The sequence below is a fragment of the Pteronotus mesoamericanus genome, unplaced genomic scaffold (genome assembly GCF_021234165.1).
Source record: "Pteronotus mesoamericanus isolate MK-2021 breed Mesoamerican mustached bat unplaced genomic scaffold, CSHL_Meso_final scaffold_36, whole genome shotgun sequence".
Classification (NCBI taxonomy): Eukaryota; Metazoa; Chordata; class Mammalia; order Chiroptera; family Mormoopidae; genus Pteronotus; species Pteronotus mesoamericanus.
The window spans coordinates 18,987,466-18,999,252 of record NW_026555313.1 but is presented as its reverse complement, the minus strand read 5'-3'; the positions used below and the strand labels follow the sequence as shown (position 1 = coordinate 18,999,252).

General features: G+C 38.7%; 1 protein-coding gene across 2 annotated transcripts; it reads right to left on the bottom strand.

Annotated features, from left to right (window-relative positions):
• Positions 1-366: 366 nt before the first annotated feature.
• On the bottom strand, positions 367-11,083 carry REXO2 (RNA exonuclease 2). Of its 2 annotated transcripts, XM_054592561.1 has the most exons (7): positions 10,894-11,079; positions 9,852-9,935; positions 6,966-7,043; positions 6,270-6,381; positions 4,852-4,960; positions 3,410-3,463; positions 376-811 (listed from the first exon to the last, which is right to left on the bottom strand). In XM_054592561.1, exons 1-7 carry the CDS (start codon positions 11,038-11,040, stop codon positions 682-684), a joined length of 714 nt encoding a protein of 237 aa, XP_054448536.1. In that variant the 5' UTR covers positions 11,041-11,079; the 3' UTR covers positions 376-681. The 2 variants fall into 2 exon arrangements, with proteins under 2 accessions (XP_054448537.1, XP_054448536.1); XM_054592562.1 differs by lacking the exon at positions 6,966-7,043 and having other exon boundaries at positions 367-811; positions 10,894-11,083.
• Positions 11,084-11,787: the final 704 nt, after the last annotated feature.

The window sequence follows — 11,787 nt, the reverse complement described above, 5'->3', positions numbered from 1 at the left end:
TCAGACCTAGGGCAGCCACCTATTTATGTTCTACATACCTAGCACAGGGATGGACTTGCATGTATCTACTCAATAAACCTTAGTTATTACTTAGAGGAACCTGGCTGGATGGCTTATTTGAATTTCTTAAATGTAGTGAAGAGTAGCTATTCCAAGCCTGTTAATTCGATCACAACAATAAACCCAAATTTGCTCCTCTGAATCTATCTCAAGTTGTTCTTGACTTGCAAAGCAAACTAGAACAAGTTCCCTTCCCATTTCACATAAGAAACTTAATCCATTCCTAATGGCATTATGAGAATTTAAACTACCATAATAGTTTTTAAAAGCCATCATTTTGCAATAAACTACTAAAGAATAGATGGTACAAAATGGTTTGCATTTCAATAGAACTACCTTTATTATTTTTTAAAAAACAAAAGATGGTCTAAAAGCAAATGTGGATTTGTACCAAGGGATGGACATGACCTGGTACTTAACAAAGGAGCTGCTGTGTCATAAATGAAAACAGCATGTTAGGAGACAAATAATATTTCAGGTGCAGTCTGCTTGAATAATCTGGAGATGCAAATTAACTGAAAGAAGGTGCTCTGCCAAGCAATCAGCGTGGAAAAAAAAAATTAAAACCACCAGAAGATACTTCCAGAGAGCTATGTGGTGGCAGCACAAGAACAGGCAACATCAACTCACAGTCTTCTCATTTTCCCCATTTTCCATAATTTTCCTCTTCTTTTCATCTGTTTTCTTCTTGAAGATGTTATTTCGGTAAAACTGAAGTTCTTTGATGCTTTCACTAATGTCATCAAGTGCCCTATAAGCAAACATACCATACTGAATTGAAATGCCCCAAACAGGAGACAATAACCACTTACAAAGCATAACTTTTTTTTTCTTTTAAAGTGAGGGTTTTTTTTTAAGATTTTATTTATTTATTTTTAGAGCAGGGAAGGGAGGGAGAAAGAGTGGGAGAGAAACATCAATGTGTGGTTGCGTCTTGCGTGCCCCCCACCGAGGACCTGGCCTGCAACTCAGGCACGTGTCCTGACTGGGAGTTAAACCCGCAACTCTGGGTTCGCAGGCTGGCATTCAATCCACTGAGCCACACCAGCCAGGGCAATAACTTTTCATGAATAACTTAAGAACCACAGATGCCAATGTAAATGCCACTATCTGATATCAAGTACTGGAACATTTCAATAAAGCAAATTTAAGTGCTTTCTTAAAAAATATTTGTTAAATAAAATTTTTCTACTGTGTAACAGATTAAAGTTTCCCAAAAGAATCCCATAGGATGGTGCAGTGTTCCACAGAGAAAAAAGAATTCCGGAGTCAAGTAAGTTTAGGAAAAACCAGATTCATCATTTCTTTTTTGAAGTTCTTTGCAGGCATTTAATGTACTAATGTGTATGTTAATTCCCAAGAGGAAACTATACTCTCTACAGAGTATTTCTAAAACTTAACCACATCTGTGGAAAAACTAACAGCTCATGAAACACAGTCTGGGAAATACTGCCAATACTTAATGACATCCCTGCACAAAATGTACTGACATACTGCAACATAACTCATGCCTTGGTCATCACAATAAACACCGATTAACCAGACAATACCTAACCATGAAAGAGGGCCTAGCTCCTCTGCCATGATGATCTGTGCTGTAACCAGTGGCAGCCTGGCTCCATCTAACAGCCTTTCTCCCTCTCCAACAGGCTGCTTCTCATCTGTTGTGGTTCAAGAATTCAGGTAGCCAAGATTATTAGAGCAGTGTGCAAATAAATCAATGAGCTCTGAATGATGAGCCAAGGGCCTCTTCTAGAGAATAAGCTGAACAAACTTCAGTGTAAGAGTTTCATGATGGTTATTTCTGTGGTTACGGCAACAACTTTGCTTTCTTCCCAGGTCCAGGTACACGATGGAGGGCTGAAACTATCAAAAATACAGCCACTGGCTAAATGAAGGTGCACGACATCCTACTCACAATCCTGAAATCTAAAAAAGACCTGAAAATCCTAAGTACTTTTATAATCCATAATGTGTGAAACCTGACCAATCTTAATTTGAGCCTATTTATAGTCGTTTGTAATGCCATTCCGTGTGAATATGCACACATTTCACTGTAGAAACGGCAATTTTGTTTTGTTTTGTTTTTAATCCTCACCTGAGGACATATTTATTGTTTTTAGAGAGAAAGAGAAAGAGAGAAAGGTCAATCAGTTGCCTCCTGTACGCACCCTGACAGGGGATCAAACCTGCAACACAGGTATGTGCCATGACCAGGAATCGAACTGTCAACCTTTTGGTGTATGGAACAACGTTCCCACCAACATAGCCACCCAGACAGGGCAAAATATCAATGTTTTTAATTATGGGGCACTTCCTCAGACCTTGTTAGGGGTATCACATAATAATCACTACAGGTACACTATTATGTTTCTATAACCTGAAAAATTCTGAATGCAAACACATCAAGGCCGAGTTATTTCAGATAAGATATTCTGGTCATGTACTATTGTACTGTAGTCCATGCAAGTCCTATTTACCTTTTTTTTTTTTTTTTTTTTTTTTTTTTGAGAGGGGAAGCAAAGGAAAAAGAGAGGGAAAGAAACATCGATGTGCAAGATAAACATCGATCAGTTGCCTCTTGCATGCCCCAAACCAGGGACCTGGCCCACAACCCAAGCATGTGCCCCAACCAGGAATCGAACCAGCAACACTTCAGTTCGCAGATGCCCAACCCACTGAGCCACACCAGTCAGGGCATGCAAGTCCAATTTTAAAAAACCTAAGAATGCCAGACTCTTTAGAGCAGGGACTTGGTCTTTCTGTGTTTGCCTAAAACTGTTCCTGGCACATAGTAGGAGCGCAGTAAATGGATGAACCAAATGCTGCCCTTAGAAGCTGGCTGCTAAATCCCCCATCAAGTTTATGTTCCTCCTGAAAGACAACAAAAATCAAAAAGTAAAAGAGGACACTAAATACATAAGATCTTTAAATTCCTTGTATACTTGTTCCTAAAGTTGCAAACAAAAGAAACAATCTGAAAAACTAAAAAGTGTCAAAGTTAGGTTAACTGTATATACAACTGTACACAAAGTATTCTAATTTTCAATGGCTAAGAGTTGATATTCTTGCTGGGGAGAAAATTAATACTGCTCATTACAAGAAAAATTAGACAGTTTCACATACCTACAAACTAAGTTATTTAGTTTTAAAACTGCAATAAAGACATAAGACCCTAATGCTAGAATCCTGACCAGAATTTCTGACAGTCTCAGCTTAAGAAAGTTATCTTTATGCTAGTTGCCCTTTATTTTTCCCCCAAAGAAAAAGAGTGGAGAAGAGTCAGTATTTCATGCAGTCAGGATTTTGGCATGTCAGACTGCCAAGCACTGGAAGGACCCAAGCTTACCTGTGAGAAGCAGCCTTCTTTGGTGCAAATTCATATTCTTCTGGATACCAGCGTCTATACACAGCAAAAATGGAACTCTCAAAGGCAAGTGTCTCAAATACACTAAATAATTTTGTAAGCAACTTATTAACTGCAAAGGGCACTTGGGTTGTGATTACCCAAGTCTATCTTCCTTGGGCCTCTATGTTCCACCCTCTTCTCTCTTCATTCTTAAATATTCTCTTTGAGTAAATAAGCTCATCAATGCCTAAAATTCCTAAATCTGCTAACTCCAACCCAGCCCTCCCCTGAGCTTCTCTCATGGATACCCAGCTGACTACTGGAGACAACACCTAAAAATCCATCAGACACTCCTAATTCAAGCATACAAAACCATACCCCTATCCTCCTGAACACCTCCCTTCCCCCAATTACCAATCTGCTCTTTCTCTTCCTTTCCTCTTTGTCTTTGAACAGTTTCATCACCTACCTAACTGCCCAAACTGGAAACACTAGAATCGCTTTGTATCGCTTCCTTTTCCTCACTCCCCCATTCAAGCACTGAATGCCCGCCAAATTACTTTCTCAAATACTGTACCCCATACCCTCTCTACCACCCCATTCCCATTTCCCTAGCTCATTCTTCTCTCTCCAAGATGATGCTAGAGTCTCCTTTCTTATATCCCTACCTCTTTTCTTGCTACCTTCTAATCAGTATGATCTAATCATGTCACTCATTCTCCTATTTAAACTTTCCAAAGAAACCCCATCCCTAACAAAAGAAACTTCAACCCCCTTAGCATGGCATACAGGCCCTTCATAATTGGGCCTCATCCCCCATGCTTTGCACTCCAGCATTAATGAACTTTTTGTAATTCCTTGAACATGTTTTGACCTTATCTTCCTGCTCCCTCCTATCTTTACATCTCTTCCCATTCTCTAGACTGCTCTCTTCTCATTTAAATCCCTGGAAAACTTCCACTCTTCTTTAAAGCTCAACTTAAAAGCTGTTTCCTATGTAACCTGTTCCTATTCCCTCCCACTCCCTCAGTTTGTTGCTCCTTCCCATGTGCCTTCAATATTCTATACACACATTTCTATTATAGAAGTCATCAACTGTATATTTTTCAGGTGTGTTTCTTAAACCATCTGTCAACCCATTAAATTGTAAGCTACTTAAGGGCTTTTCATCTATACATTCCCAGCACACAGGCCAATACATGGCCCAGAATGAGTGCTCAATAAATTTTCTGGACTAATAAAATTTATATGGAAGATTTTTGACATTGTTTCCAATTCTCACCAGTCCAGAATAAATTAATGTCCTGTCCAAGAGAGTATGGGATGAGGAAACTATACACCCACTTTGCACTCCCAGTACTACAGCTCTATTCAATCACTTTCCACAAATTCTCCATTAAAACATGCTAAATAAGACAATGGTTCCTAAATATAGCCTTTACCTGCACAGTTCCTTAACAGTGCTCACATCAATTATTCTATAATGAAGATGTTTCATGAACTGGGGCATATATTTGTCCAGAAACTTCTTATCTGCGTGGACTGAATTTCCTAGAAAGACATGAAGTATACCACATCTGTGTATTTCTAGTAGTATACAAGAGTATATAAAAGCTCATAAACTGTTTTTGAAATGGAGATCGTTTTCTTTCTTAATTCAAACAAGTCTTAAAAGCATCTCAGATTTGAGGGTGTTTGATTCAGTTACACGTGCAGATTCTGAGTACTTAGTCATATATAAATTTGTAAATGGTCTCTCTCTGCACAAAAGGATGAATCTATTATTCCACATACTTAAAATAATGCACAAATCTGTTACTTTTTTATATCAACTAGATGTGCAAATTTCCTTCCAATGTCACAAAATACCACTAAGAATTTAACTTTTAATAAATCACATAAGTTGGTAAACCTTTACTTACATTCCAATTTTAACAAATCATATCCATAATCATGTTTGCATACAGTAATTTATATTAAAAACACTAATTTTTAAATGAGAAATGTAAGATAGACACGAGCTACATTGGTGAGGGGGAAAATGTACACATTATACACTCTAATACTTAATGTCAGAACCTTTTTATGAATGTCTAAGGAAAATGTTAGTTACTGCATCAGTTTACATATACAAATACAAACACATCTCCACAGAACATTAATTTCCCTGACAAGGCAGCGCTTTCAAAAGCTTAGAAAAACTGGCTTGGTGTCTTTAAAAAGACAATGTCACAGGGACAAAAATCACAGGTGGACATTTTAGATTAAGAGAATAAAGAGACATAATAATCAAATGAAATGCATGCACCTTGATTAAATCCTGGTTCAAACACAGACATATTTTGGATGTGGACCAGATATCAGCTGACATCATTGAATTATTTTTAATTATCTTAAATGTAATGATGATATTGTGGTTACATTAAAATGTCCTTACTCTTTGGAAATGTTTGATGAAGTATTTAGGAATAAAGTGTCATGGTGCTTGCAATTTAATTTTAAATGTCCAATAAAAAAATGTTAGCTACTGTATCAATTTACAAAAACAAACATGGCACAAGATTAAAAATTACTAAATCCAACTTTTCTGTACATTTGAAAATGTTCCATAATAAAAATATGAGAAAACATTGTATTGAGTTAGTGTGAGTACCCCAGATCTCATGTTAGGTTTAGGGCATTTCCCCAGTGTTCACATGTAAGTTTATACAAGGACATTTAAACACAAACGTAAGCTGTAAAATCCAAATTGGGGTAAGTGGAAGACATGGAGGTCTCGGCTGATCTCTCTGGAACTTCAGTCTCTTGAACCACTACAACGGAAGACTATCTACAAGGTACACATAGGATTGGATTTTACCTGCAAGTGGACAGAGCCCTGGTGGAGTCTGCTGTCGTACAAAGGATAGAAACTCATATTCTGCCTGCTGCAATGTCATTGTACTCTCCTTCACTGCTTTGGTTAGACCAGACTGCAAGACAGAAGCCCCAGCCCCCACCAGAAACACATGATGTCAGTTTTCAAAGGCATGAGAAATAAACCTCACTTCTAAAATAAGCAAATATAACCATAAATGGATCATTTATAGAGCCCAAGTTCAAGCTGAAACCACCATCTTTGCAGATTTGTTTTCCTTAAGAATCAAGTTAAATAAGCTATGTTCCTGACTGTTAATAGTATCTCCAGTCAAAAAAGGTGGCACTAGAAGACAAAGGCTATAATCTCTGGGAAGAAACAACTATTACCAGGAGAGCAGCATTCCCTCTTCTCTGAAATTTGACGTCACCTAACCTTATCCAAAAGACTGATTTGAGCAAGACTTGACAATCCACAATGTGGTCTCAATAGACTGAATGTAGGAGAGGAAAAAAGAAGACATCAAGGGAAGATGATCTTGAGAGGTCCCAAAGATGAAAAGCAAACAAAAAATAACTTTCCCAAGTTGGCCAAGCAATCGTCCACTAATCCTTTTTAAAATACCATCCAACAACAGTATAGGATTCAGATGTTCTTATCGATCCTCAAGGCAGGAATCCTGCTATTTGGTAATGTTACCTTCCCATGATGCTCCTTACACCAATCTGACATGCTGTCCAGTAACTCATCTGGCTGTTTTATAATCAGGTTAGGACCCTGTGGATGGGAAAAGCCATTAGTCATCCAGAAGCAACAGGGATAACCTTGGTTTCTGAAGTAAAGTTTAAACTGCTCTGAGGATTAAATATATATACCAGAGAAAGTAAGAGATGAGGGCACTTTTTTAACTTTAAAAGTGGTCCTCATTTATTCTAGCACTGTTTATAATGGCAAAAAAGAATAAATAAACACACACAAAAATTTTTATTACACACACATGCAACTGAAAACTGAAATGCTTATTAAGAGAAGAAATAGGTATCTATCAAAGGCCAACAAACTATAGCCCAGCCTGCAGCTTTTTCTATATTGTTGCCAGCAAGCTAAGAATGATTTTTACATTTGTAAAGAGTTGTAAAACAAACAAACATATAACAGAGAGGTATATGGCACTCTAACCCTAAAATATTTAATATTTGGTCTTTTCTAGAAAAGTTTGCCAATCCCTGATTTTGAGTTCATTTTGAAGGGTCTATATTGCCAAGTGAAAAAAGCAAATTGTAGAACAGTATATACACACATATGATTTCACTTACATTTGTTAAAAAAAAATACAACCATTTATATATGCATACAAAATACCAAGAAAATACATAAACTTTGTGAGTATTATGGGGCAGAAGAACAGGGCTGGACACCAATAGCTTACCATATATATACATACATATATTTGGATAAAGTTATACTATTTAATTTTAACCATATTTTCATATTAAAAATTTAAAAAGGTAATTGGTGACAAATGAAAAAAAGTGGCCTTCAAATTCTCAGCTCCATTTAATAGAACATTTAACCATGAGGGTCTTGGATAGAGTCCCAGCAGTAACAGAAGCCCAATTTGTGGCATTAAAGCAAGTAATCTTGACCTTAAGTTTCTTCTTCTGTACAATCAACATAGTAAACTGCCCTCCTCCACCCAAACAGATGTTAAGATAAAAGAAATTACAGATATAAAGTTGATCAAACTCTCTAGAAGAAAAATACTATAAATCCAAGGTTTTATTACTATTAAAGTGGTAAAAATTGTTTGTCAACACTGAAAGGAACGGCTAAAATTTGATTAAAATGTGTCCAACAGGTACAACTAATAAGGAGTTTAACCAAACAAAATTGGTAATGGCAATCTCCATGAAGAAGCAAAAAATCTGTTCTGATAACATACTTTTTAAAAAGCCAAAACCTCATATTGTAAAAACCAGTTCTAGCAAACTATGATGGAACAAGTTAACTACTATCAATCTAAGGTTATGTAACTTATTCTAGAGCCCAATAAGCCACCCACAGAAAAATTTTCAGAGCAAGATCTTTCCTTTACCAGCATAAAACACTTTCCCTCAGAGTCATATACAAAAATAAAACTTTATTTTCCACAGAACTGACACTTAAGTGCCAACAGCCCCTAAGCATGTTTTCACACCCTTATCCTCATCTGACTGAGTCTATTTACAAATGTCTGCACTCATCTGTAGCTAGTGACTACAGACCCAAATTTCCTCCAGGGTACATATCAACTAACTAGTCCATTAAACTGTCACTATTTCATCATTATATCAACAGCCTAAAGGGAAAAAACTCTTCTTCAGCCAAGGGTAAGCAGGGCTGGTAAAACACAAACACTTCTCTTCACTATTCATCTCTAGTAAATGCCAAGTGACAGGATAAAACAAACAAACCTAAAACTCAGGGCTTTGTTTATATAAATAACTTTATTTATTTAAATTTTTTAAAAGCTTGTTGCTATGATGAGAAATACAAAATCTAACAGTTCTCCCCCAGCTGATACATCAGGAAGTACTCCAGGATGTATGCCTGGTACTCCACGAAAGTGGCAATTCATCTACAAATGCCTTCTCCCTTTTACCTACCCAGGAGAGTAAGTCTTAACTATAGACTTATGAAATTTATCCAGTGCCAATAACACATCAATCCTACCCTCTGGGAATTTATTTTAACAGCGGTGTCTTTCCTACAAACACACTTACTGTGTTCCCATTCTAGTTTCTCATTGCCTCTGAATACTGCCGACAGTATGAAAGAGTTATTCAAAGCCAGGAATTTCACACTCTACCAATCAGATGCTGTCACACACTTATTAAATTTTCCATGAGGTATGTTTTATTTGTTTTAATGTTTCAGTTAAAAGTAACATGTTAGAACTTTAATCATGCCCAATATTAACAAGAGAATATTTTATGATTCTGCATCGACAGATTTTCTAAAATCTTAATACAGATCTAGAAGAATCACATGTCCTAGTTGAAAGGCAAAACCTGGATATACGGAGTCAAGTTAAAGTTATGATAGAAAGATGTCAACCCTGGCATGAGTCACCAATCCTGATGGGACTACAAAGCTGGTTGTCTTACTGGCTATGGCACTTTACTCAGACTGCCTGGGTTAAATTCCTGGCTTCTGCAATAACTAGTCAAGTGGCCTTGGGTAAATCATCCAACATCTCTGTGCCAATATGTCCTCCTCTATAAAATGAGTATAACAAACAGTAACTACCTTATAGGCATCGTTAGATTAAGAGTGAATACATTATATGTTGTTAGAGCTGTACCTGACACACAGTAACTGCTCAGGAAACAAGAGCATTTATGTTTCTGTAATTTTTGGCATGTCTCATTGAAAAATAACTAGCCTGAAATTAATTACTTTGGTTCTAATACCAACCCTATCATGCATGACCTAGCACAATACTTTGTATCTTGATCTTATTTTTTAAATAGAGATAGGGAAAAGCAATCTTTAGATTTCCAATATGCTCTAAACAGTATGGGTGTATTACAGGGCATCGCCTACTTCAGCCAAAATGTTGAGATCAGAGTCGGTTATCAGACAGGCCATCTCAATAATCTGGTCCTTCTCAATGTCCAATCCTGTCATCTGTAATAAAAAATAAATATATAACACACACATCTCTCCAGCCTATTTTGCTCGTTTATGTAATAGGAATTCCCTCAAGCAGATTAAATTCATATCCCAGTCAAAATAGAAGAGACAATAATGCTCCTTGGGCAAGCCTTCAATAAACATGTTGTTTATTCAATAAACATTTACCAAAAACCTGCTATATTCAGGCACCCTAGTCCTACTCTAGGACAGACGCAGAATAAGCAAAATTAAGCGCTGAGAGCATTCAATTTTGAAAGAGATAACTAACATCATTACATCTCTGCAGAGTTTACAAAGTTTTCATTTTGATTACACCACTTGACCTTCATCACAAGCAAATGTGGGAAGTACTGCTATAGCCTTCATTTCATACATGAGAAAACTGAGGCTTCAAGGAAGGGGGAGCCCTTTCCGTGAGTATGGGAAACCTAAAGGAAACACAACTGGGATCTAACCCCAATGCAGATCCTCACTAACAGCACGGCCTTGAAGGAGCTAAATCCTCTTTCTGGGCCTCAGTTTCCTCGTTTAAGGAATGAAGGTCAAGGCTGAGTCATTTCCGGAGTCCGATCTATCTCCAACAACCTAGGGTCCTGTATGGCTCAGGAAGGGGTTCTAGCAGAGCTCCTGTCCCCACCCGCCCCGCCCCTTTGACCCCAAACTCAAAGGGTCCAGAGCACTCGAGTGATCCCTGTCTAAGCGGAGTTGGGGGAGCGCAGCCATATGGATGACTCCCCACTTTCGAAAAAAAACCCTAGAGTTCAGCACCATACCCAAACCCGCAGGACATCTGTCCCTTGACTCTCCCCGCGCCGCCCACACCGGGGAGGCACTCACCTGCCACATCTGAGACCCAGACACCAGCCACTCTTCCCGGACAGCTACTCGGTCCCACGCGCGAAAACTCACTCGCCTCCCTTCACTCCCCCTCCCAATCAACCTCACTCACCTCCAGATCCACCCAAACCATCCGCTGCGCCATGCTCTCCCCTGCCGCCATGGCTGCGCCACCTTCGCGGACACCCCGCGCCCCGAACTGCCCTCGACTCCCACCCACACCTCCCAACAGCCTAGCGCGCAGGGAGCCGCCTAGCATCACCCGGCACGAGCAGCCACTGCCCCAACCTCTCAGCCAGCGCTGGCGCAGGCGCGATAGTCGCTAAACGTCGCAAACCCACCAGGAGGCGCAGAAACAAAAACCACAAGTCCCAGCAAGCAGTGCGTCGGTTCGCCCTAAACAACCCGGTTTAACTGCTGAATAGGGTGATGGGACTTAGAGTCTCGCCTGTTAGTGCGACCGATTTCTCCACCCCCGCCACGTGTTTTCGCATGTTATTGGACGCGCTTGTTTTTCAGAACTAAGTTTATTCGTGTCCAGAGTCGTTTCCTGAGTTTGGATTAGTTATCAACCTCGTAGTTGTTAAAGAACGTTCTTTCTTTCTTTGGTCGAGAAATACCTGGTTATCTATCTTGTTTTACTTATTCAAATATATTTTTGCTTTTTTATTTCTTCCCCGTCCCCTGCCGCCACCTCTCTTTTTACTTACCTCCCCCTCCACTAGGTATTAGTGTTGAAATCCCTTTCTTTAATTGGCAAGGGTTATTCCTTATTTCCTACGGAAGGTCGGTGTCTGTTTCAGTTCAGCTGCTGGGTATCAGTGGTAATGACTACTACTCCACCCTTTAGAAGTTCTCAGAGTTAAATCTAGTCCTTGTATAATAAATCCAGACAGCAATATAAATTAAACTAGAAAAAACAGCTCTGCCTGCTCAGTAACCGGCTTTGTTTTTGATGAAACTATCTTTAACTCATCATTTCCACAAGTAAAGATGGCCACCAACA